Source organism: Leptodactylus fuscus, chromosome 4 (assembly GCF_031893055.1).
Source record: "Leptodactylus fuscus isolate aLepFus1 chromosome 4, aLepFus1.hap2, whole genome shotgun sequence".
Taxonomy (NCBI): Eukaryota; Metazoa; Chordata; class Amphibia; order Anura; family Leptodactylidae; genus Leptodactylus; species Leptodactylus fuscus.
Window position 1 is genome coordinate 118,233,699 of NC_134268.1, and position 26,302 is coordinate 118,260,000.

Here is a 26,302-nt window from a genome sequence, read left to right on the forward strand (position 1 = left end):
AATACTGTGTACTGGGGCCACTAAGGGACATAATACTGTGTACTGGGGCCAGTATGGGACATAATACTGTGTACAGGGTCCACTATGGGGTATAATACTGTGTGCATGGGCCACTATGGAGCATATTAGAGCACGCAGGAATGCGTAGGAGGGGGTCAGTCGAGGTCTTCGGTGTCGGTCAGGGGGGCCATGTCATAAGTTCGCCACGGGATGCCGCCATTCCTAGTTACGCCACTGCGCACGTCTGCACACAGTTCCACATGTCCCAGGATTAGATACACACCACTGCACACAATACCACACGCCGGAGGATTGGATACACGCCAATGCACATAGTTACACACGCCGCAGGGTTAGACACGCACATCTAGACACAGTTCCACAGACACAGTAATATGAAGTGGTGATTTGGACCTGAAAAAGGAGCAGACATATCACATATGCAGCTGATTCAGCTGCACAGGGGACCATGGAGGGAACGAGGCCAATACATGAAGAAGAGGGGTTCTACCTGATGGCCTCCACTCCACATTTAGAGCAGAGGCCAACAGGCAGTACAAAATAATCTCAAATAAATAATCTCAAAATAACCTTACAAAATTCATAACACAAAGTTCACCCAGTGGTTTTGTTTGAACCGAGCATGTCCGAGACAAAACTGCTATCATACTCTGGGGCCTGTAATGATTGTAGGCCCAGGGGAGGTGATTAAACATAAAAACCAGAGTTACTTGCCTTTAATTTAATCCAACGATGATGCTCGGGCCTCTACTGGTTTTAGAGATGTCACAAACAACATCAGAAACCACTACGACCAATCAAGTCAGCGTCATGATTTAAAATAATGGCGATGTAACCCACACCTAGTCACAAGCCTCAGCTATCTCTGGCGTTATTTATGAGGTTTCTAAGACCAGAAGACTGGTGTCGGAGCCCAGGAGAGGTGAGTAAAACTGTTTGTTATGTTTAATCACTACCCCTGAGCCCCCGCTCATTATACTCTAAGATAAGATAAGACAATCCTTTAATAATTCCACAATGTCGAAATTCAGTGGGGTCTGAAACTCTGGTGTCTGAAGAAACCTCAGAGTATAATAATGATTTGTGGATGGCAAACTGCCAAAATCTCAGGTTCTTCTGAACCCAAAATTTTTGGGAAAATTTGTAAAAAAAACCAAAAACATATGGGCCTCTATAAAGCATTATAGTGTGTGGAGGGGTAACTGTGAGACATTATATTATATGGGGGCCACTGTGGAACATTATAGTGATTGGAGTGCCTACTGTGAAACATTGTACTGTGTGGAGCGGACACTATAGGGCATTATTGTACAGTATGTGGAGAAGCCACTGTGTGCCATTAATGTTGTGAAGGGGCTACTGTGAGATATTATGTTGAATGTGAGCCACTGTGGAACATTATAGTTAGTGGAGTGCCTACTGTGAGCCATTATGGTGTTTGGAGAGGCCATTATTGGGCATTATTTTGTGAGGATGGGTTACTATGAGATATTATACTGTATTGGGCCACTATTATACAATTATACTGTGTGGAGGGGCCACTGTAAGACATTACAGTGTGTGGAGGGGCCACTGTGTGATATTATACTGTGCGTGTTGGTGGTGGTGGTGGTGGGTACTGTGAGACATTATACTATATGGGGGCCAGTTTGTGACATTAAACTCTGTGGAATGCCTACTATGAGACATTATGCTGAGTGGAGGGGCCACAATAGGGTGTTAGTGTGTGTAGAGGGGCTATTGTAAGACATTCTAGTGTGTGCACAGGAACCCCTGACCTTAAACTAACAGCTGAAGCATATAGGTTCTGTGAAGTCACTAGCTTCAGCAGTGAGCAGGTCCAGGCTCAGAGCAGAAATGCTCCCTGTTAATGACCTTGTAACAAACTGATTGCTTTCAAAGCTAGATAATGGTTAAACCCAAACAATCTGCAAGATTTACAGTTAAGCTCTTTAACTGAGAGTCAAAATTAAACAGCACTGCATCCTTGACTATGGCTTATCCTGACCCAAACTATGCAGTACGTATCTACCTTCCAAACGCAGCTGTATGACGCTAATTAAAAGCTTGAGATCTCTAGCACATACAGACAATCCATGGCTATATATTGTATCAATAGTATATCATTGTGAGTTAGAGTAAAGTTGAGTGACAGAAAAATGTTTTAAACCAAATCTTCCTACTAATTCACATTTTATTGTTTGTGATCAATACTGTAGCCAGTTAGTCCAATCCATCTGAACAATTCATTCAGACAGTAAGAACTTTGTTCATAGAGATCAATAAAAACAACCCAACAAGTTACATAATAGTGACAAATAGCAAATAGAGGCAATTATTGGATCAGCTCAACACGTTATATATAGAGGTGATATGTTATAGGGAGGTTGCGTAAATAAAAGGTAAGATACTGTAGATACGGAAAGAATGGTCCAGCACCATGGAGCCTGCAGAATCTCAAGTAAAAAATGTCTCAGTTGGTTACCTAAAGTACTTTTCATTGCAAGCCTATCTAGAATCTAAAGCACACTTTACACATAGAGCGATAGATGCTGAATATAGAAGACTGGCACTGAAAAAATATCCCTTTGTCCAAAAGGCCCCCTTTTTGGTCTAATCTAAACCAGATTTTTTCCACTGTTTTCTTAATTCCATTATATGCTATAAATAATGTCTCCTTTCATCCTTTATCAAACAACTTGTGACTGCAATTTCAGAGATTTCATTATATGTGAAACATGAAGACATTAGATCTTCATATTTTATATCTGAATATTTATAAAATGTTCTATCTACGTGCATATTAATTCACAAGCATTCCCATGTGTCTACGAACAGTCAGCATTCTACAGAAGACCTTGGCATTCAAACAAGCAAGGTTTAGTGCCAGAGCCGCACATAATTAGGAAGTCTGTGTTGTACCCGCTCTACATTAACACTTTATTGTTCACTTGTTCTCTCACAAAAAGTTGTATATGTACCTCATTGGCTCACGCTTGTGAGGGTCACAACAGTTTAAGGACACACTACCATTCCACCATTACATCTTAGAGTAAAATCAAAATTATAAATTGATAGTTCATGACCCTAAAGAAAATTCAGTTTAACGTAATTACAGAAATATTGTAATTAGGGAGTTTCTAAATTTTATTGTAACGCTAATTCTTCAAGCAATATTTCTCGGATTATACATAATATTTATTCTCAGCAATCAATCTCCATTTCTATCTCTCCAACAGGATCTAGCTCAAAGTGATAGGTACATGAGATAAGGATGATTTACTTTGGTTGATTTTGGATTTATTGAATTGTGCCATTGTAAATTAAGATGTTAGATATGCAGATTATTAACGATAAGTAGTCTAATAATTGTAGTCAGTATTATATTATTTGGCTGGGATTCAGGAAAGACTGAGAACTGTTTGGGCCCCTGGGTAATAAGGGAAATCTGCCCCTTACCACTCATAATACAGGTTTGTTTTCTTAAATGATTTTACTTTAGTTATAATCTTCCATTGTACATAATGTGAAGGGAAACAGATAATGTGAGTGACAGAAAAACAAAGCTCTGACCCTATAAAAATCAGAGCTACAAGGATTGTATATATACAATTACAGATCCCCTTTCTGTTATAATTGTGCTAAAAACAAACATTGGTGGTTAGAATCAGCTTATATGTGGTGACTTGATGGTCTGGCCCTTACAGGGACACTACATCAAGAACACTAAGAAAAAAAAAATGATACATCATATAGTTCATGTCTGTTGGAATAACTGCTGCTCTGAGCAGCATTGCAGAAATCATGCAGACATTCAGTGTACAGATGCTGCTTCCCGCCTGTATGCAGTGTAACTACCAGCTGGAGACGGGATAAGAGAACTAGTATGACATCACAGGAAGTTTGGGAGAGGGCTGGGCTTAGCTCCCATTCACTGTAATACTGTAAGGGCTCCTTCCAAGGGCACAGAGGGGGCAGATTATGGCTCAGAATCCATGTCATAATCCGCCCTCTCACAATGGTGGTCTATGGAGACCGCTAGCGATCTTTTTTTCCGTGAGCGGCATACCGGTAAAAACTCTTTCTACCGAACAGCAGCCCGGAGAAGACATCTAAAGGTAGGAGACGAATAGCCTTTCTTAAGGCTACTCCGTATTAGGGAGAAAAATACCTTCTAAATGATAGGATTAATGCTGACAGTTTACAGCTACAACAAAGGATTAGATGCCTTTTTTGGCTTAAAGGGGCTCTATCAGCAAAATTCTGCGGTATGAGCCCCATTTGCCTGAATAGCCTTTAAAAAGGCTATTGAGGCACCGCTAATGGTATTTTAAAAGCTCCCCCCCATCCCCCATTTTAAACTAAGACCGTAAAAACATATATGCAAATTATACTTACCGTGCACGGTGGGCGGTTCGTGCACTGGTGGTCGTCATCTTCGGTCACGACTTCCTCTGGTGTCTTCTTCCAGCGACGTTCTCCTTCCACGCCTTCTTCTTCTTTTCACTGGCGGGTTGTGTTTAAATCCCACACGTGCGCAGTATCGCTCACTCTGGAGCGCTACTGCGCATGTTCCGGCGCCATTTTTGTCAATGAAAGTTCGCGACCGTACGCTCGCGTAGTTCTAAGGATGCTCAGTATGCTCAGTTCCACTTAGAACTATGACAAAAATGGCGCTGGAGGGAGGGAGCGCTACTGCGCATGTGCGGAATTTAAACACAACCCGCCAGTGAAAAGAAGAAGAAGAAGGCGTGGAAGGAGGACGTCGCAGGAAGAAGACACCAGAGGAAGACGGGACCGAAGATGACGACCACCAGTGCACGAACCGCCCACTGTGCACGGTAAGTATAATTTGCATATATGTTTTTGCAGTCTTAGTTTAAAACGGGGGGGGGGGGGGGCTTTTAAAATACCATTAGTGATGCCTGAATAGCCTTTTTAAAGGCTATTCAGGCATATGTGGGGCTCATACGGCATAATTTTGCTGATAGAGCCCCTTTACCACTGGGCATACTATTACCACACAATGGATATATCGCTCCTCTGTTATTCCTCCTGGAAATTTATGAGTATATGGTCAATTAGATATTCTCACACTGTCTCCTCTTGACTTGGTATCAGACAGAGTAGACACAGCACATACCTTTGACAAAGAAAGTGTTAACACTAACACCCAGATGTCAATGTATACATAAATTGGGAGCAGTAAGGAGACATTGAACTGGAGTCATAAAAAGAATATTTATATCATGAGGTTAGTTGAGAATTTGTATAAATCATCAGATTTCTCATGTTCCCCATACACAGGCCCTGAGCATCTGCCATATGCATGATTTCTGTCTAATGCTTTTTTGCAAATGAAACACATCCTTTTTTTGCGTTTGTGAAATCGGATAATGTCATTACCCAATATATAGAAAAAAGATGTCTTCCTGCAAAAGACTAGCGACAGGTGAATGATGGTCCTATAAATAAACTGGCTGTAGGCTATGGTTAAAGCTATAACATTAATATACCACTGAGACAAGGAAACTGCTAAAACTCAAGTGGCTGTACTATGGACAAGTCTATGGATAAAGTTATATCAATACAGGAGGATGTGAGGGAAAAAGATGATTCTACTGACCAAGCCAAGCCACCGTGACCACACTTTATTTTTTCTTGTAGACATGCCAGTGTAAAGTATTGGTCTCAATATTGATGAAATTATTGATGAAAGCGTCCAGCTAGTGAAACCTATTGGACAACACTGAAATATTTCTTGAAATAAGCCTGATCTAAACACGGAACAGGGTCATTTTGACTTCTAGTTACACATACGCACAAAGCCACAAAATTACAGCTTGAGTTTGTGAAAAGCAGGGAGCACACATACAGTATACCATCAAATCATGGCCAGTCTTTCATTTTTTACTGACAAATTGAAGCTTTTTATGTCTAAACTATGACTGGGATATGAAATTACTCAAACTAAAATGTTTAACCATACATGATATTCTATCATATACAACCTTCAATTCATGCCAAAGGACAAATAGCAGGTACACTGAAGCCTGTTTCAAGCTTTACTTAGTAATGTTACATGGCAGGGCTTTCCAATGTTTGGAAATAAAGATAAAATATATTCACATTAGAGGGCTATGGTCCTAACCCTGGATATAAAAAATCATCTTCTTATTGACGAAGTGCAAATAAATGAATGTTAGAACATTGCATCATTTCACTATACATGTACATTTAAGGCCCCTTTCACATCGTGTTTCTGTTCGGGGAGTCCGCTTGGGGACCCCTCGAACGGAAACCTATATGCATTAAAAATAGACTATAATGGGGTCCATGTAGTTTCCGCTTGGTTTCCGCACAAAATATGCAAGGTGAAAAGTGCTGCTTGCACTTGTTGTTGCACATGTTTCGTGCACAAACCAAGTGGAAACTACACGGACACCATTACAGTCTATGGGGCCGCAGATTTCCCAGGTAACTGCTTTTTAATGTATTTAGGTTTCCATTAGGGAAACCCAAGTGGATCCACAAACGGACTCCCTGAATGGAAACCCCAAAGCAGATGTGAATGGGGCCTTACTCACATGAAACTACAGAAACACTTTACAGTGAAAGTTCCCTTTTCAACACCATGCAGTTTAAGAACCACCTCTAAGGGGCGCCTACACTACTGCACACTGTCTTTATTAAGGTCAGTGCATTAATCCACGCCAGAATCCGCCCCCTGACATTAGAGATCTATGCAGACCGCTAGCTTCTTTTTTTCCGTGAGCGGTATGTTGCCTCTAACGGAAAAAAGAAGCGAGCTGCCCTTTTTTCAGGCGTATTCCACAGTTGATTCATTCATTTGGGCCTACTCCTTCCCGCGTCACAATCAGGACCAAAATATGCCATAACATGCCCCGTGTAAAGTTCTTCAAAACTTCTCCCTAGTAGTTGACATCAAGCAGTCCATTAGCATTCACCTCTATGACAATGTCAGGTTTTAGGAATTTTATATCAGAGAAAGGTGGCAAATACTACTGTATATATAATGATAGGTGAAGAAATTGAGCATAGAATTTTGGACAGGAGTCACAACAACCTATTATTCACCTAAACCATGTTTATATGTATATACTGTATATACCGTCTTAATAGTAGGCTTGGAGGTAATTGCTGTGGTCGTACATTTCTGTAATAGGTAAATGGCATCAACTTGGAAATCATTTATAGAAAACTGTAAATGGTGGATGGTTAGGAGGAACTCAACCCATCTTGTTTTCATTCTAAACAAACCTTACTAAAAATGTCCTGTAATTGCAATGTCATTTTAAGTGAAGGACAAGCCAACAGTATGTTATAGGATGGAGTTTAAGCTTGCACAAAAATATTATGATTCTGGAAAAAGTGGATTAATTAATGAAATTAGTAAAAAAAAATAAAATTGAAACATTCTACAATGTGTGCAAAATATAAAGTGTTTCCAGTGAATAAAATTTTCTTGGCCAGATATTTTCAAGATCTAATTTTATTTTACAGCAATTTTTTGGGGGGAACTTATAATGAACTTTACTTAATATAGTGTACTCAGTCTTACACATATACATGATTCCTAATGGCTTAATAACTAAAAAAAAGGCCCCAGAATATACAGTAACTGCGTAAATTCAATTCATGGACAAATGTAAAAATTGTCATCTGGTCAATGGAGTTAAAGTCAGTCGTGGAGTTGGAATCAGAACCAATTTTGACTTGAGACAGAACTAGATTCGGAATTAAGTTACCAATTCAAGCTTCAAAATAAAATTTATTCATAATTTACCATATTATTATTAATATTGTATAATTAGATATACAGTTTGTTACAGAGTTGTTTGCATAGAAATTCAATCACTAGCTTTTTAATGAATTAGAGGAGATATACTGCTTCTGGCTGCCAGCCATTTATGAAAGAGTCAGAGCCTGTCTGTGGTAAAATAGAAGAGCTGGAGATTTGGCCTACCCATACCACAGCCTTGGTTGTCATAGTGACTTTATATTTTAGTCTTTTTTTAACTGTCTGATATTTGCTAGATCAAATCTTTTGATCTATCTGTAAATGAAGAGGGAGCGTCCCTTCAGTGCTCTGCTAGAGCTGAGGTGTAAGACCTCCCCCTTCTCTCATTGCTCTCCCTGCCCCCAATGAGAGGTGAGGCTCTCACTGTACAGAATAAGGACACTCCCTGGCCCCTGCTGCTACCCCTGAGGAGCTCCTACAGTCTGCATCCCTCAAAAGGAGAGGAGGAGAGGAAGCTCCGTTGAGCAAAGTGAAAGTAAAAAAAAAAACACCAGGTACCTGCTTGAGTTACTATCTATTCATATTAATGTCAGGTATTTGGGGTTATTAATTTAGTTTTAGTAACTGCATGTGCCTCACATTAATAGCAATTAACTCCATCAAGTCCCTCACATTAACCCCAGTGTGCTTCACATAAGAGTTACTAACATGTGAGACATATAGGGGTACTAATAAAGGACCTATATAATGAAGATATTTACTTAATTATTACCTCCATATGTCTCACCTATCAGTAACCCTTATGTAAAGCCCATGGGTTAATGTTAGGGACATAAGGCTAAAGCCTCATGTGGCGTAAACGGAGCGTTTTTTTATTGCAGATTTTGTTGCGTTTTTTTTTTAGCCACATACAGGAGTGGATTAAGTAGAAGATAGAAGTGTAATAGCTTTCTATATATTCCCCATTTCTTTTGTAGCCATTCTTACCTTTGGCTCAAAAAAACTCAGCAAAATCTGCAACAAAAAAAGCCAAGTTTCCACAACGTGGGGCTTTAGCCTAATGGGGTTAACTATTGCTATGAGGCACATGGAGTTGCTAACCTGTAATGCACATGACCATACTTTTTATCCACAACTGTGGATAAAAGTACAGACCTATACATTTCTATGGACCCATATATACAGCCATTCTTTTTGTGGCTGTATATCTGGGCCAAATTGAAGAGCTGAAAATTATGGAGCAGGTCCTATATACATTCGCTATATGTGTCTGCATTTGTGGCCATGTCAATTAATTTTTAATGTATGGATCAGTGAAAACCATATCTGTGCCATTTGTGTGCAGGTGGCCTAAGTCTGAGGTGCCACGCTGCAAAAATGCAGCATTTTTGTTGCAAATTTTGCCGTGGTTTATTTCAACCAAAGCTAAAAATGGCTACAGAAGGAGTGGCAAATATCTAGGAAGCTTCTTATATGTCTCCCTTCTGCTCAATCCACTCCTGACTTAGGGTCATAAAAACACAGCAAAATCTGCAGCAAAAAAAGCTACGTTTCCATAACGTGGGGGCCTCATCCTTAGGCTAAAGCCTCATGTTGCAGAAACACAGTTTTTTTGTTGTTGCAGATTTTGTTGTGTTTTTTGAGCCAAAGCCAGGAGTGGATTGAACAGAACATAGAAGTATAAGAGCTTCCTATATATTTCCCATTCCTCTTGTAGTTATTCTTGGCTTTGACAGGAAAAAAAACGCAGATAAATCTGCAACAAAAAAGCTGCCTCAGCCTTAGTGTGATTCTATTGCGTGGTGTCACTCTACCCAGGTGCAACTATAGCCAAATCCAGTTTCCGGGCACCAGTCACTTGTGTGACACTGTGTGACACTCATTAATTCCTGGCTGTGGTTTTGTTGTTACTCCACCGCCAGGAATTAAAAGTAGCTGAAATTAATCTGCGCTTCACTTACAGAAAACTGAAGTTACTAACGGCTAGGGACTGGATGCAGCATCCAGGTACATTGTGTGTCAGTGCTCTACAGGTGTTACCTCACTGTGTTCCCAGTCACATACATTATCACTAACTGCGGGTTACACATGTACTTACATTGCTTCTAATGGAAAAAAAACATGTGTATCCAAGCAAATAGTGGTATACACATATGTCTGGGGCGCAGTATGACAGCACTCCTATGTTGTGGTTTGTGCTATATGACTTTAGTATAGGTGTCGTCAGCCTTACAATTTTTGACTGGCACTCTAAGAACCTCATCTTTGATTTTTTAATTTAAATCGGCACGCTGAACAATAAAGGTTGCCTACTCCTGCCCTAGACATATGCTACAGATCACCATATATGACTAATTTCTTGTCTACTGTATATCCTTCCAACTAATGAAATGACCAGACACTTTTAGCTACTTCCTGGCCCTCTGTGCTGTATAAAACTATTACTGGTGACCACAACGATTGTGTCTATTACATGTGCAGTGTGATCACAAAGATAAGAAAAAACTGACTGGGAGAAAGCAGGGGAACAAGAACACACAGAAGGAAAGATCTGAATGGAGAATTCACAGTAGCTTTTTATTGTTACTAGATTGCAGAAAATGAATCCTACCTGGAACAGTGTTAATAACAATATCTCCGAAAAAGTGCAACAGAATATGATGGCACTATATAAGTAATCAAAATGAAAAAGTAAAAATCCTCTAGTCTCTAGTATTGTTGACATTTATTACAGCCTTAATTGTGACCATTCCATTGTATATCTGCATCAGTCTTTTGGTTCCCATCCTCATACTTATAGCTAGTAAACATTCTCATGGCAATGGCGTGTACTCTTAACCTTTTATCAGTAACAATTAATTCTGTAGACAATCAAAAGGACGTTCTGAACAGTCTCTCAAGCATCCAACCCTACAGCTGAGATGAATTATAACCCTTGTATAGTGGAATGAGGATGTCGGCCTGTGCTCAACATCTGCCGCGATATGAATTCATTAGAACTCTGGCTATTTCTGAACTATTTCTGCACAAGAAATAAGACCCAGATGGTGTGTTATGTGTCTAACATCCAACATATGTATGATCTTCTTATAAAAATCTTTGTATTGTTCTAATTCTAGAATACTCTACTGTAACCTGTATTGTTAGGGTCATTTGCTTATTAGAAAGCATAAAGACATCATAAATAACATAAAAATCGATCTTCTAATTTACCATTTTTAAAGATGGTCTATCATTGGGAAAAGTCATTTTTAACTAAACAAATACTTGCATAGCCTTTAGAAAGGTTATTTAACATGTACCTTTGTATGTTAATCCCCTCAGTAGTTTTTATTCATATGCTAATTAGCCTCCAGCATGCACCGGGAAGTCTCAGCGAGCACTATCTGCTATGCAGTGGCGTAACTATGAATGGCGGGGCCCCGTGGCGAACCTTTGACATGGGGCCCCCCCTCCAAAGACCCCAACCGACCGCCCATTTTCCAAAAAATTCCTGCAGGCACTATTATGCCCCATAGTGGCCCCTGTACACAGTATTATACCCTATAGTGGCTCCTGTATACAGTATTATACCCTATAGTGGCCCATGCACACAGTATTATACCCTATAGTGGCCCCTGCACACATTATGATACCCTATAGTGGCCCCTGCACACAGTATTATGCCATATAGTGGCCCCAGTAGCACAGTACTATGTACTGTAACACATAATACTGTAATAAGTTCACTGCCTGTGAAAGAAGGGGTTACAATGCTGTGCGCTGACAGCCTGCCCTGCACACATAGGTTAAAATCACCAGTCTGCACTCAGTGCTGCTCACTCCATCCCCTGGCATCTTCTTCCTGCGTGATGTCTCCGCCCCTCCCCCACTGTCAGGACGCAAGCCGAGACTCTTCACCAACCAGAAACCGACCCCTTAAGTGGCCTCGGGCCTCAAAAAGTAAAATGTATTGTTTATTTCTTTTTTTGGCATATTAACTAGTGAGGGGGCCCGGGCCCTCTAAGGTGTCGGGCCCTGTGGCAAATTCTAGCACTGCTACCATGGTAGTTACGCCACTGCTGCTATGTGTGTGAGAGCAGGGAGATGAGGAGATCAGCAGCAGCAGTAGCCTGTGCTATACACATAGCACACAGTGCTCACTGAGACTTCCGGGGTGCATGCTGGAGGTAATTAGCATATGAATAAAAACGGGCTCATTCAAAAACTACTGAGGGGATTAACATATAAAAGGTATGTGTGGAATAGCCTTTCTATATGTTTAGTTAAAAATTACTTTTCTCAATGATAGAACCCCTTTAATGGAAACTTATTAATACCGATGTTTTGGTGTACAAGGATATAATGTATCATAACTAAATTGGTTTTGGATGAGTAATGTCCATGGGGACACTACACATAGAAAATTATTTTATATTCTAGTCATGTGTCTCTTTTGCATGACTGTTTATGCTCTGTGCTTTAGACTAAGGCCCCATGTTGCAAAAATGTAGCAAATAAAGGGACTGACTTTTACAGTACTAACAAAGAGAATAAGATTTAATTTAGGTTAAGGCTCCACGTTGTGGAAACACAGCTTTTTTGTTGCAGATTTTGCTGTGGAGCCAAAGCCAGGAGAGGATTGAGCAGCAGGTAAAAATATAAAAGCTTCCTGTATATCTCCCATTCCTTCTCTTGTCACTGTTAGGTTTGGCTCAAAAAAGCAACAAAATCTGCAACAAAAAAAGCTACATGTCCGCAATGTGGGGCCTCGGCCTTAATCTCATCCACACATTGTGGGAAAAAAAGAGCAGCCAAAAGTTATTTTTCAAATACGTGTGCCTTTTTGAGAAACGAACCATGAAACATGAGGGTGTATATTAAGGTACAGGCTTGACATTTAAGAACATTTTTTAAAAAGGTCCATCAGCTGTTTCCAGTGTATTTATACACAATGACACTTGTCTGTCCACAGGCAATGTGACAGTTACAAGGAGACAATTCTTGTCAGTAACAGATGTCCATAATAATAGGTGCAGCATGTTCACCCACCAACAGCCACAGACAAGAACCCAATAACAATACAGCTTGAGTGTTGCGGACTGAGACAAAGTTAAATTAATAGAAAAGGCTTAGGACTAAAAAACATTATATTGTTACATATCAGCGTCTCACGTGTACAGGTTTTCACAAATTAAAGTGTGCTAATCTGTAATAATTCAGTACAGCTATAGTTTTCATTCTTCTAAGAAAATCTGATGCCAAGTATGTAAAAATATTAAGGAAATTAGAATATACATATATTATGTTTCTTGGCACTATTCAAGTAATTTTATTGGTTTCTCAGTGTCATGTTCATGAAGTTGATGGGATATTTTTTGCCTAAACTTCATAAAGAACATCACAACCAGATCCTTCAGTCCTGAAATAGCCTTTAGAAGGAAACTGAGTTCACTGAACTACACAAAATGCAAACTGCTGAGAGCTTTAAGATTGTCAGCCAAAAATGCTGTTGTGAAAACATCTTCTTAAAGTGCCTTGCGCACTACATACTATTGAGACCTTTATGTTGTATCACCATCATAGCAGGCTCATGGTCCAGTCAAATGATATGGATCATGTATGTCAAGTGATAATCTTGTGCCTGTGTTAGAAACTACAGATGAATGTGAATAGAAACTCAACCCAACACTAAGGTGAAAGCACAATTCCTCCAGTACCCCTCCGGGTGGTTGTACATTAGCATGTGATGTATTATGCTACATAAACTGGAGCCTTTGAAGGGTTTAGTAGTGAGTATCAAAAAGAACAGGACATTTTTCACTTGTATATATGACTGACTGCCAGGAGTATTAGAGGATTAGGCAAGTTCTATGGCAGCTACAATGTGCATCTCCTTTCCTTCCCAAATATCTATATTTAACTATAGAGGAACCATTAAATAATCACAGTTTTATTTAAAAGATAGAAATGTAAATATTCATTAAAGAACTTCATAAATTCAGAAGTCAGACTTCAGCCAAACGCTAAGCAGACACACAAAAGATCCAGTCTTCTCTGACCTCCAGCTTTCTGTTCTGGAATCTTGACTGCATTTGACATCTGTAGCTCATTGAGTTTTGGTTGGTCTTTCTGCAGTCAGCAAACTAACAAAGTACAAAAGTATTCCTATCCCTTTCTAAAACAGTGCTACACAAATGCACATGTCTGTTCCACCCTCATGAGAACACTGCTTTGTGGCTCTATCTGGAGAGATTCTGTACTGTCCTGCATGGCTATTTAGTCCTGGACCATGAATGTGATTTACTGCTTCTGGGGCTAGTTCAAAGGTTAAATGACTTCCCTAGCACTGCGTGACCTGTGGGATGAAACCTAGGTTTGTTCTACAAGGCCATAAATGAATCTGCATTCCACAGGGGCTTTGTGCAGTTTATTGAGCTATACCATTACCAGAGTTGGCAGTTCTTTACTCTGTTTTCCCAAAATAAAATGAAAAGGTTAGGCACTCCACGTGTCCAAGATACTAATCTACAATAACCTACAATCTCACTCCCAAACATACTAAATTAATAAATGTGACACTGGCTATGGGCAATGGGGTACATTCATGAACACCAATGTTTACATATCCATGCCTGGCTGGCATCAAATATACCACATTTATAAAGAAACAGAATCCCCTTAATAGTTTGATGTATCTCAGAATAAGCATAGAACCCTTCTCCAGCAAGCCACCCTTACAATCATGTGGCCTGCCATTCAGGCTAATATCCAACCGCTACATCAGTGGCCGGAACTGTCCCCAAGAAGGTAGACAAACCCCAGTCTTCTCACCAATCAGGACTTCCCACAGAGCAGAAACCCCAATACTGAAAAGTCAATGATCAAGGAACCACAATAGTGCCGGAGAGACACCTTGGAAGCATTTTCTTTACATCATCAACATCAACTAACCAAAGACATCATCCATTAGAGACATGTTAAACCATAAATGTTTGTATCTATCCAAATAAAAGAATTTGTGTAATACATGTGTATTCTTAGCCCCTTCACGGAGCCCCTTCACGGAGTAAACGCACGTGTATTTTGGCAAAATACACGTGTAAAAAATACACGTGTAAAAATCAGTCTCCCATTGACTTCAATGGCATTTCTTTTTACACGTGTAAAAAAACACGTCAAAATACACGTCAAAATACACGTGTAAAAAGTCAATGGGAGTCTTATTTTTACACGTGTATTTTGCCAAAATACACGCGCGTTTACTCCGTGTGAAGAGGCCCAAAAAAATCTATACCGCATCACAAAAAAGGAACAACCATCTAGAAAATCCCTGAGTGAGTGGATTTAGTAGAAAAACCCTCTCAGTAGCCCATAGCAACCAATCACAGCACATCTTTCATTTGTTATAAAGATTTTGGAAAATTACAGCTGTGCAGTGATCGGTTGTTACCTTTTCAGATGGCCTACTATGAAGAAAATATAGGAATTCCTTCTATTTCATTTGGTATTATTTAATACAGGACCAAATGGAATATAAAGAAAATAAGTTTTTCAACAAAAATTTAAACAAGAGCAGAAAAGGTGGAAAAATGAACACATAAAACAGAAGCGTCCCAAACCATAGAGTTTAAGTGATTCATGTTCTCCGAGGAATGAGTTGTCTGTGTGGTTTTTATGTATGCTAAAAATAGACATACTGCGTTACTGTGCACAACAAAGAAAAAAAGGCTAAGAGAGTCTCTACAGTAGATCAACATTCTCCATATAGATTATAGATATCGATAGCATTCTGTTAGACAATTACATCCATACTGTGACCTGAAGGGTAGATGATACTTTATTCCTGAGTAGCATTATAGCTCAGGGGCTAGCATTGTAGCATTATAGCTTTAGGCCTGGGCCCCACATAATGTAAACACTACAGTTTGGCCACGGCAGAAACACTGCCACAAAAACCGCAGTATTTAACAGTACCTGCAAAGTTAAATCCCATCCTCACATTGCTGCGGTTTCCAAAACTGGAAATCATGTCAATTATACCTATGAAAATGTTGGCGGTTTCCCTATAGGTATAACTGATGCGTTTCCGCCACGGTTTTTCCCGCAGTGCTTGTTCACTGCGGCCCGCTACAGCAGGCCTTAGCCTTAGAGTCTTGGCTTTGAAGTCGGCTGAGGACAACATCTCAATAGTATTTGAACGTTTCCTATGGGTCCTCCAGTTTCTTACCATACACAAACGTCATACTAAATTTAGGTTGTGGGCCTTACTTGGAACATGAGCAATGGTAATATAAGCAAGCTAAACAAATAAAGAGTTCCTGCATAAGAAAATGTCTGCCTTGTTATATAAAATAATACTGAAAAATCACACAAGTTAGGGTGCATTCACACTACTGATATGCTGCCTGATTCTGAACGTTAAAACACGTTCAGAATCAGGGGCGTATAAAGCAGTTCCCATTCATTTCAATGGGAGCCGGCATACGAGCGCTCCCCATTGAAATGAATGGGCTGTTTTTTTCACTACGAGCGCTCCCACTGAAGTGAATGGGAAGTGCTCGCGTGTACGGCTCAGAATGAGCAGAGCTAGCCGTACACGCGAGCACTTCCCATTCACTTCAATGGGAGCGCTCGTAGTGAAAAAAGCAGCCCTTTCATTTCAATGGGGAGTGCTCGTATGCCGGCTCCCATTGAAATGAATGGGAACTGCTTTATACGCGCTGATTCTGAACGTGTTTTAACGTTCAGAATCAGGCAGCGTATCAGTAGTGTGAATGCACCCTTTAAGCTAACAAAATAAATCACCATGTGATATAAAATATTTAGATTGCCACACAAAATAATGAAAATTTCTTTTCATACTAACTGGGCTCAGATGTGGACAAGACAGGGGAAGGAGATATATCAAATACACAAGTACACAACGTTCATTTAGGAAATCAAGACCAATATAGCTGTCAACTTACAGCCACTCATTTTGTTCACAGAGAATTGAGTAGCTGTCAAATGAGAGATATATTGTTCTTTTTATCTTCACTATATCTTTTTTTTTTATTTGGTGAAAAGACATTGTCCCTAAAAACATAGACGAACATTGTATTTGTCCTTCTTTTTTCTGTATAGCTAAAAGGTGGGCACTTTTGCACCAAACAAATACTGGTAGAAATAATCTAATATCTAATATGGATGCAGCTAGTCTACCAATCTGGGGGCATCAGGTTTTAGAGCAGAAGAAGCTAAAATACATGGCTAACCAGAAACTGGTGATATGGAAACAGACTTACTTTTATTTATTTATTTACTTCAATGTCTCTTCACTCTTGATTCAATCCAGTGGGTGGTCTTTTTAGTGTTTAACAAACTTCTTTGTATAAGTATGTGTACAGCTGACAGTCAGTGAGTAGGGCCACCCACTGGACCTCAAGTCCATCAGAAGCATGAATTAAAATTAAAAAAAAAAAAAAAGGTTTACACAATATTTTCCCTAAAAAACTATATATAAATGTGCTAAGCTCCTCCATAGAGATGAGCGAACACTGTTCGGAACAGTCGTTCCAAACAGCACACTCACAGCACACTCCCATAAAAATGAATGGAAGCGGCCGGCACGCGCGGGGGGGGGGGCGCCGGCCGCCGGCAAAGTCTTCGTGCCAGGTGCTTCCATTCATTTCTATGGGAGCATGCTGTTCGGATCGGCTGATCTGAACAGTGTTCGCACATCTCACTTGTAAAGCAAGCTACAAGCTAAATGTAACAGGTTTCCTTTAAAGAAAATCAGCCCCATGTGTGTCTGGAAGTCAGTCACCTGTCCACACGTCATTCTGTTGCCATGTACATTTAGCCAGCCAGTTTCACTAAGCTGATCATCGGGGGATCCAGGAAGTGCACCTTCCATGATCAGCTCATGGTTGGGGAAGGTTCCTATACCTGATCCTAAAAACACAACATTTTAGGGCAGTGGCAGATCTATTATACAATCTGCCATCCATATTATAGTAAAAAAACAAAAACAAGAAAAAAAAACAATTTATTGCTATATTAACAGAAAAACTAACCCTTGAAACACTATCTAGATGATGGCTCAAAGCTGATTCTGACTGAATGAAGAGCCCTGAGTAGCATATGCTGTGTCTAGTATTGTTATCAGTGGATATATAGCTCAACCATTCAGCATCTGCCAGGGGCTTTGTTTACAAGGAGCCTCAGCAGATGCTTGGCAGTCATGAGATGTGAACCTGAAAGACAAAGATGCTGGCAAATCCCTTGTCTTACTGAAAAGTATTGAAACATTGCATTTGAGCATATGTATACGATACTGGAATTTCACATTAAGGCACAAACAACTGGCCCAGTATCACAGCAGACTAGGTGGTTTAATTGTGGCAATTCACTCATAGGTATATACATACTGTAGCAAGATTAGCAAATTGCAGTAGCAAATTGCAGCTAAAAATATTTTCATTAAGTTTTTGCTGTGTTTTTCACCCCTATTCAATAGATAGGGAAAATGTTTATGATTCTGCAACTAAAAAACCCCCCACATCTTTTCCATAGTTGTTTTCTACCACAAGTGGATGGCATTAATGAAATCTCATTCATTTTGTTACAACTGTAAAATGCAGGAACCGAAAATGCTGCATTTACAGTATGTGGGGCCTAAACCATTGCCTGTACCATCCATACATGATCCTCATCTACACTGACATTTAGGGGGCATTCACACGATGTAACGCGGTGTTGATTCTGACACGTAACTCGTGTCAGAATCAGCTCTGCAAAACAGAATCTCATTGACTTCAATGGGTTCCGATTAGCGTGCATAACACATTGAAATCAATGGGAGGCTTTTTAACCCATTGATTTCAATGTGTTACGCGCGCTAAACGGAACCCATTGAAGTCAATGGGGTTCTTTTTTGCAGCGCTGATTCTGATACGAGTTTACATGTCAGAATCAACGTCATGTTACATCGTGTGAATGCCCCCTTACTGTTTCGAGGCCCCACACACATTAAATGGTTGCCCAAAATATAAGTAATACATTCCCTTAAAAGAGGTGGGAAATCACTAGGATGTACAGTGTGTAGGGGGTCCAACTTTGTGTACCCTCATGAATCACTTGATTTACTGGAAGCTAGGAAATCACATTATAGATAAGGCCCCATGTCGTGGGCCGCAGCAAGAAAGCGCTGCATGGCGGTTTTTCCCACAATACCTTTTACAGAAAGTTTCTGCCTCCATTATACCTATAGGGAAACCGCTGGCGTTTCCATAGTTGTAAATGACATGCTACAATTTCTAAAACTGCCATGTTTTTGGAAATTGCAGTATGTCCACTGCACATATTTTTCTGCATCCATTTTGCAGGGACTATATAATGCTGTATTTTTTCCGTTTTTGCCACATGGGGCCCCCAATTACTGGTATATTTTCTGATGACTTTTTCAGTGAAAATACCTGCTTTCTGTTTTCCCTTGTCTTGCCCACCATGCTATGACAGCTATGGTGAACAATTTCTATAGGTTTTGGCAATATGCTCTTTTAACCAACAGCTTTTCCTTCTATTCCACACGCCAACATTTTTCCTTCTCAACAACTGGCATCAGGGAAGTCAGAATCCTCCTATATATTTTAGATGTGGTTGAGTTTGGTCAACATTCATCTCATGTGTATGGCCACCTTAAAATATCTTTGTTTCCCCTGGAAGGTAAGTGCTGGCAAAGGTGTCTGGCAGTACCTAATAATTCTCTCCCTTCTGAAAGTCAATATTGGAGTTGGGAAAAACTGGTTTCAGCAGAACAGACTGTTATCTCATATGTATGACTGGCTAAGTGCTGCAAGCATTCAGTTCTAATGTGATTAAGAACAGTCACAAGGGTAGACAAACACCATTCTGCTACTGTATTCTACTGACTTTGAGCAATTTAATTACATTGAGATGACAATCACGCCTTTTGTAGAATCGCCTTACGTAAAAGTAACACTGTTTACCACAGGAGAACTGCGTTCAGACGTCTCGCTTTTGAAACTCGAGACATAATGTGAACTTGTTTGCTGGCTTATTTCTGAATGAAAGAATTCATTGTCATTGACAATAAGGTAAATTATTTTGGCAGATGCTGCAATTCGGTGTTGATTTATAACAGCTGCAGCTTTTACATGAGAGCCTGTTCAGAGAAAGGATCTTTTATCGCATATTCCAAGTATGTTCATGGATCATTACCATTAGTAAGCAAAAAAATTCGTAAACATGCAATTTTCTGTGGCATTTTTCTATCACATATTGTTCATGTGAGCAAATAAGGGGCAAATTCACTGTAAAAAAAACTGTACTGTGATTTTTCTGTAATTCGTGCAATATTTAAAACCAACTCTGCAGAAAACACCACGTGAATACAATGCATGAATGTCATGTCCAATATTCCAATGTTTGTTACCTAGTTCTGGCCTTATCATAATGCCACTACATATTCTACTATTGCTCTGGTAATATATTTAAGTAAAATATAGCTGAAGATCAACAGTATAGTAGATACCTGTAAGTTACCATAACCCTGATGTTGAAAGAAATAATTTAGGATTCTGCTTTCTATAATGTTAGGTACCTTGAACTCAGAACTTAATGCACTACATGTATCTAATGTAATGAAATATAGCAAAACATCTGCAAGCAGGTACCCTATCAACATAATACAAGTTCATGTATCTGCCAGAATTAGCAGATGTTACGGTAGACATAACAGTCAAGAGCTGTTTTAATGTTACATATTACTGTGTTTGCTTCAGCCATCTTTTTCGGTGTGGCCTGCTGGGGGAGCAGTATATCAACCAGGGACAGAAATAGACTTGACAGGCTGATCAGAAGGGCCGGCTCTGTCCTGGGGAGCCCCTGGACCCAGAACAGGTGGTGGGTGACAGAAGGATACTGTCCGTGGTGAGCTCTACGCGGGAGAGTAAATCCCACCCCATGTATGGCTGATTAATCAGTCCAGCGGTACAGAAACTATTGCACCTGAAGAAGGGCGTAGTCTGATGTCCGAAACGCGTTGTGTGAGGTTTTTTTGCCAATAAAACCGTGTTTACTAACCATTGAGGAGAGCGCAGTTCCTTAGTACCAGATTTATCACCGAATCTGAGTTGCTGGTCCTTCTACATCACATTTATATGCCAGCGAGGTGTTAGGAACATTGCTGCTCCATCTGACTATATAGTCATCGCATTCACAGAGTTGTGAATTAGGTTCAGAACTCCCCAAGGTGAGCATCACTCCTTTGCTAAATATCTCCTCCTTTTGAAAATACTACACTACGGTTTGCTCGGTGTCTGTTGTTCCATTTTGTTTTTGAGACACCCCATGTATGAGACCTGATCGGCACTTGGCAGCACTGTAAGTGACTGACTGCTGCACCCCAAATGTGAGATAGAGCACTATCGGAGGTCCTTCCTCCCAACCGCAGTCAGGTTACATAATCTACCTCTGACCAAGCGAGACCACTCCGCACAGAGAACTAAATGACTCTGAAATCTTCCTTCTTTCTTTTTCTTCCTTAGCTGCTATGGATTCCTAGTATTTTTTTTTCTTTTCTCATATTATGTGGGTCTACTTCTGTAACATATTTACTGTGTATTATCCTGTATCTGTATTATCCATCCTGCTGTAACACACTGAAATTTCGCCATGGTGGGACTATTAAAGGATTATTATCTTATCTTATAAGGCTGCGGTCACACTAGTGTTCTGGGACTCGTTCCACCATTCTGCTTAAAATATGTGGAGAGAAAAGTCCTGCAAGCAGGAAACTGGCTGGACCCATTATAGTCTATGAGCTCAGCGAGTGTTCGTGGGTAAAACCCCTTTTTTTGAAGTGGTTAGGGTTTATGTTTTTTGGGTCCCCAAGCGAACCCAAAGAACGGAAACCTGAACACTAGTGTGAACATAGCGTAAACGAATGGATAATGTCTGGTGTGTCTGACCAAAACTTCTGCTAAAAACTCAGATTTCAGCAGTTTCTCTAAATGTAAGTCTACATTTTTTGTTAGAAAAATAATGTCAGAGACAGAATTGTTGCACAATGGATACAAAAAGCACTAGACTGATCTTACTATATCAGCTTCCATTATTGTGTCAATTTACCAGAAACAATTATACTACATGCTACGCTATTTTATCTGCAACACAGATGTGAATAGAGCCTAAATGAAAAATTTCACACTTGTTTAAAGGGGTGTTCCAGCACTTACATTCTGATGACCTATCCTTAGGCCCCAAGTTTCAAGCCCTCATACAATAACAGCACCTGTTTCAGGCCCCCACACCATATAGTGTCCCCCATGTGCCAATACCTGCTGGATTACTCCAGCCAGTAACAGCTAATTTTCACTTACCTTTCCCACTCCTGTCCACAGCCACCTACGTTTAGATCTCTAGGGGGTGACGCATGTTATGTCCAGGCACTCATCGTTATGACATGACGTGCGGAATGTAATATGTGGCGCCCCCTGGCAGCAATGGATAAATTTGATCCTTACTCACTTGAGTAATATTTAGATAAAAGAAAAAAAAAAGGAGCAGAGGTCTGTCCTGTTCACAGGACTCATATTAGCTGCTATAGTGGTAGTTACAACATGACTCGAAACAAACATTCCTTTTCTTCAAAATGAGGTTTACGCAAAAAGATCACAAAGCTTGTCCCTGCCCAGTGAAATTGTACAGCTGCACATGCTTCGCAGTGCCCCTTAAAGCTGCATATGACATAGTGCATGGATCCACCACACAGTTATGAAAGGAAATATTTTCCTAACAATAAAGAAAGTGAAACAGACCATAGTAGAGGTAAGTAAACATGTGCATGCAGCTTGCACTGACAATGGGAACTAAGCTCTCTATAGACCCCTGTAATTACTAGCAATGATACATTGACAATGGAAGGTAGACTCATCCTACAACACTCTTTGTAATGTGATTTCTGGCGACATGCAAGAGAAAATTCATTTTATACCTCCGTTATTTAAAGAAGTGTTTAAAGAAGAAACCTAAAATGCCATCTGCCTCTCATAAATGAACTATGCAAGTGTAAATGCCTGTCATAACCAACAACAAGGTGCTGAAAAGCCATATTAACTGATTTGCATTAAAATCAATGTAAAATTTATTACTATTAGATATTGTAGTTTAACCCCTTCCCGCCGACGGCATATTTTGATTTTCGTTTTTGATTCCTCTCCTTCTAAACCCCATAACTCTTTTAATTCTCCGCTCCCAGAGCCATATGAGGTCTTGATCTTTGCGGGACAAATTGTTCTTCATGATGCCACCATTAATTATTCTGTATAATGTACTGGAAGCTGAAAAAAAATTCAGAATGGGGTGGATTTGAATAAAAAATACATTTCTGCAACTTTCTTACGGGCTTCGGTTTTAAGGCATATACTACTGTACAGCCAAAATGACATGTCATCTGTATTCTATTTTTCGGTACGATTCCGGGGATAACAAACTTAAAACTGGTTTTATTTACATTTTAACCCCTTAAAAAAATCCAAAACTGTTAAAAAAATCTTTTTCTAAAAGTCGCCATATTCTGACATTCATAGCTTTTTTATACGTCCGTGTACAGGGATGCATAGGGTGTCTTTTTTTGCAGGGCCAGGTGTAGTTTTCCATTCTATCATTTTGGGGAATGTCTATTGCTTTGATCACTTTTTATTAAAATTTTTATCAGAAGCAAAACAGTAAAAAAAATGGCGGTTTGGCACTTTTGACTCTTTTTCCTGCTACGGCTTTTACCGTACAGGAAACATATTTTTATAGATTTGTAGAGTAGGCGATTTTGGCCACAGGGATACCTAACATGTATGTGTTTCACAGTATTTAAGTACTTTTATATGTGTTCTAGGGAAAGGGGGGTGATTTGAACTTTTAATATTTTTAATTTTTCTTAATTTTTTTTTTTTTTACATTTGTTAGACCCCCTAGTGGCCTTGAACCCCAGGGGGTCTGATTACTATTGCAATGCATTACAATGCTAATGCACTGCAATGCATGGCAAAATACCGGAGCTAGCATAGCCTGCAATAGAAGCAAAGGAATGACAGGCCGGGGAACCTTCACAAGGTTCCCAGCTGTCATAGCAACGTGACGCCGGCGCCGGAGCTTACTCTGGGTGCCAGCGATCACAGCAAAAATGGTGACGTCTTTGACCGAGGCACCGGAAGGGTTAATGTTCCTGATTGGTGCGGGCACTGGCCGGGGGCATTACTACTGGTTGTCTACTGTATAAAACAGTAGACACCCAGCAGCTATGGCGGCCGCCGGCTACCGGGTGGAACATAGTTCCATAGTTGAACACCCGGCCTGCGCTGTACTAGTGTTCATAAAATAACACTCAAAGTATCAAGTTCAACATCCATCCTAGATGTTTCGGTGCTGATGATGAGGGGACATAGAGCCCCCCCCCCCCCTCCTTGTGATGCTGCAATTGCAACTTATTTGTGGCATTACAAAAGTCAAAGGCAGGCACAAAATGTTTGGTGATCAGTGTTATTTAACCTACCCAGAAAAGGTTAATCTAGTAAATAGATATGCTAGGTTCACACTAGTGTTTGGCTTTACGTTCTTTGGGTCCACTTGGGGACCTGAAAAACTGAATGGTAACACACTTAAAAAGCAATTACCCACGAACCCCATAGACTACTGCATAGACAGAAACTCCAAACAGGCAGTGAGCACTAGTTTGAACATAGCCTTAAAGGGGTTTTCCCATCTCCCTCTCTCAGCAGTCTGCCTGCTGTCTCTTCTTCTGCTAAAACTGCTAAAATGGTTGCACTGGTGATAACAATGCACCCACCTATACTTAAAGAGTAATTTACAAAATAGTATTCTTTTCCCTGTTATGGTGTATGCGAGGTTCAGGAAGTAGAAGAGATACTATTCATGGCAGTTGCTTTCTTTAGGTTATTAGAATTCAGATGAGAGCAGTCGTCACCTCAACTCCTCCTAGATGGTCATGTAAAGTGCATGACACAATAAGGCTGGATACTGTATCCTAGCACAGGAAAAAGAACATGGAAAATGTCTACAGTCCAGACACATGGCTTGAAATATCCAAAATGACTGGCAAAAGATGGCAAAATTTGAAAAAAACCCACTTTTGCTTTACTCTGTCTTCTCGTTATTACAAAAAACACCTTTTTTTTTAAAGTTGGTCATTTCATGCCACTTACCTAAGGTTATTTTGTGTCAAGAGTAACAGTAGAGAAGACACGTTACTGTGATAAAGACATTTATACATAGGAACATTAGGGATAACACAAACAGTATTAGTTATCCTCACCTGATTGTAATATGTCTTAAATACAACAACACCGCCAGCACAGGACTGAACATAACTTGGATAATGTTGTCCATTTTCCCGTAACCAAACCTGTGTACCCTGCAACAGAAAGAAATGATGTTAGAATTATTGTGTAAAAGTGATATTTAGGTAAAAAGGTCAAACTCAGGCCCAAAACAGGCAAAGAGGCTGATTCATAGGCAGCCACTCGCGGGTCACTCCTGGAATGATAAACCCCTCTCCAATTGGTGTCTTATCTAGTTTAGAAATCCATTTTCAAATACTCTTTAGGGTATCTTCAGTAAACCACGGACAGCTTTGAATTCAATACAAGTGAATGTGGGCTATTCACATGACCATTATTTGGACGATTTGTTGTAATGGACTCTCAAAATAAAGGTCATGTCCTATTTTTTGTCCAGTTTCACAGACCCCTTCATACACTCAAATTATGCGGGATTCTGCCGTTTCTGGTCTTGTCATATCCACTCCACTGATTTCAATGGTAATTGTACAATGAGGAGGAGCCGCACCTGCTCTTTATATTTGCTCTCCTATCATAGATGATTCACTACTAGTAATTGAAAGCAAATCTGAATGTGGAAAGAAACATTTACAGCTTGGTTCTCCTTGAGACTGGAACTGACATCTGAGTGATCAGTTTATTATTGGAGATCCTTCTAATAAAAAGTGATTATCCAAAACTGACAATTTATTTAGCGGAATAATATTCAGTACTTAATGAACATTGTATTACAGAATTTTCATATATACTGAAATAGCAGTCATATACATTTTTGTAATGTATCTATAATCCTATGCAAAAATATCCAGGGGATACAAATGAAAAGTAATAATGCATTCTAAGTTTTCTAATGTTTCCTAATGACTAAAACCCATAAGAGATTAGGATAAAACAAGCCACAAGGAAATGCACAAACATTTAGGTTTTACACAATATCTATGTATCATACGTCCAGTACAGTACTTTCATGTAGAGCATTTCCTCTGTATATGTGCTGTCCTGTTTTGTGTATGTATTCTCATTTCATCAGCGGATGTGTATCCACCTATCGTCTATTGTTTAATAAATTATATGTTAACAATATCCAGTGATTTTATTGTCAATATGACGCATTATTTACTGATGAAACATAACCTTGTTCCTTTTGTTTTAACTGAATAAAATGACTAAAATCACAAGT

The 26,302-nt window shown here is 39.7% G+C and overlaps 1 protein-coding gene across 1 annotated transcript in view; it reads right to left on the reverse strand.

The window, feature by feature from the left end:
* The window catches only part of MYO10 (myosin X), a 206,429-nt gene that overhangs the window by 155,857 nt on the left and 24,270 nt on the right, over nucleotides 1-26,302 (reverse strand). The window contains exon 2 of the mRNA XM_075270986.1: nucleotides 25,098-25,196. Within this exon, the coding sequence (XP_075127087.1) occupies nucleotides 25,098-25,196 (99 nt within the window). The remainder of the gene's footprint in view (nucleotides 1-25,097; nucleotides 25,197-26,302) is intronic.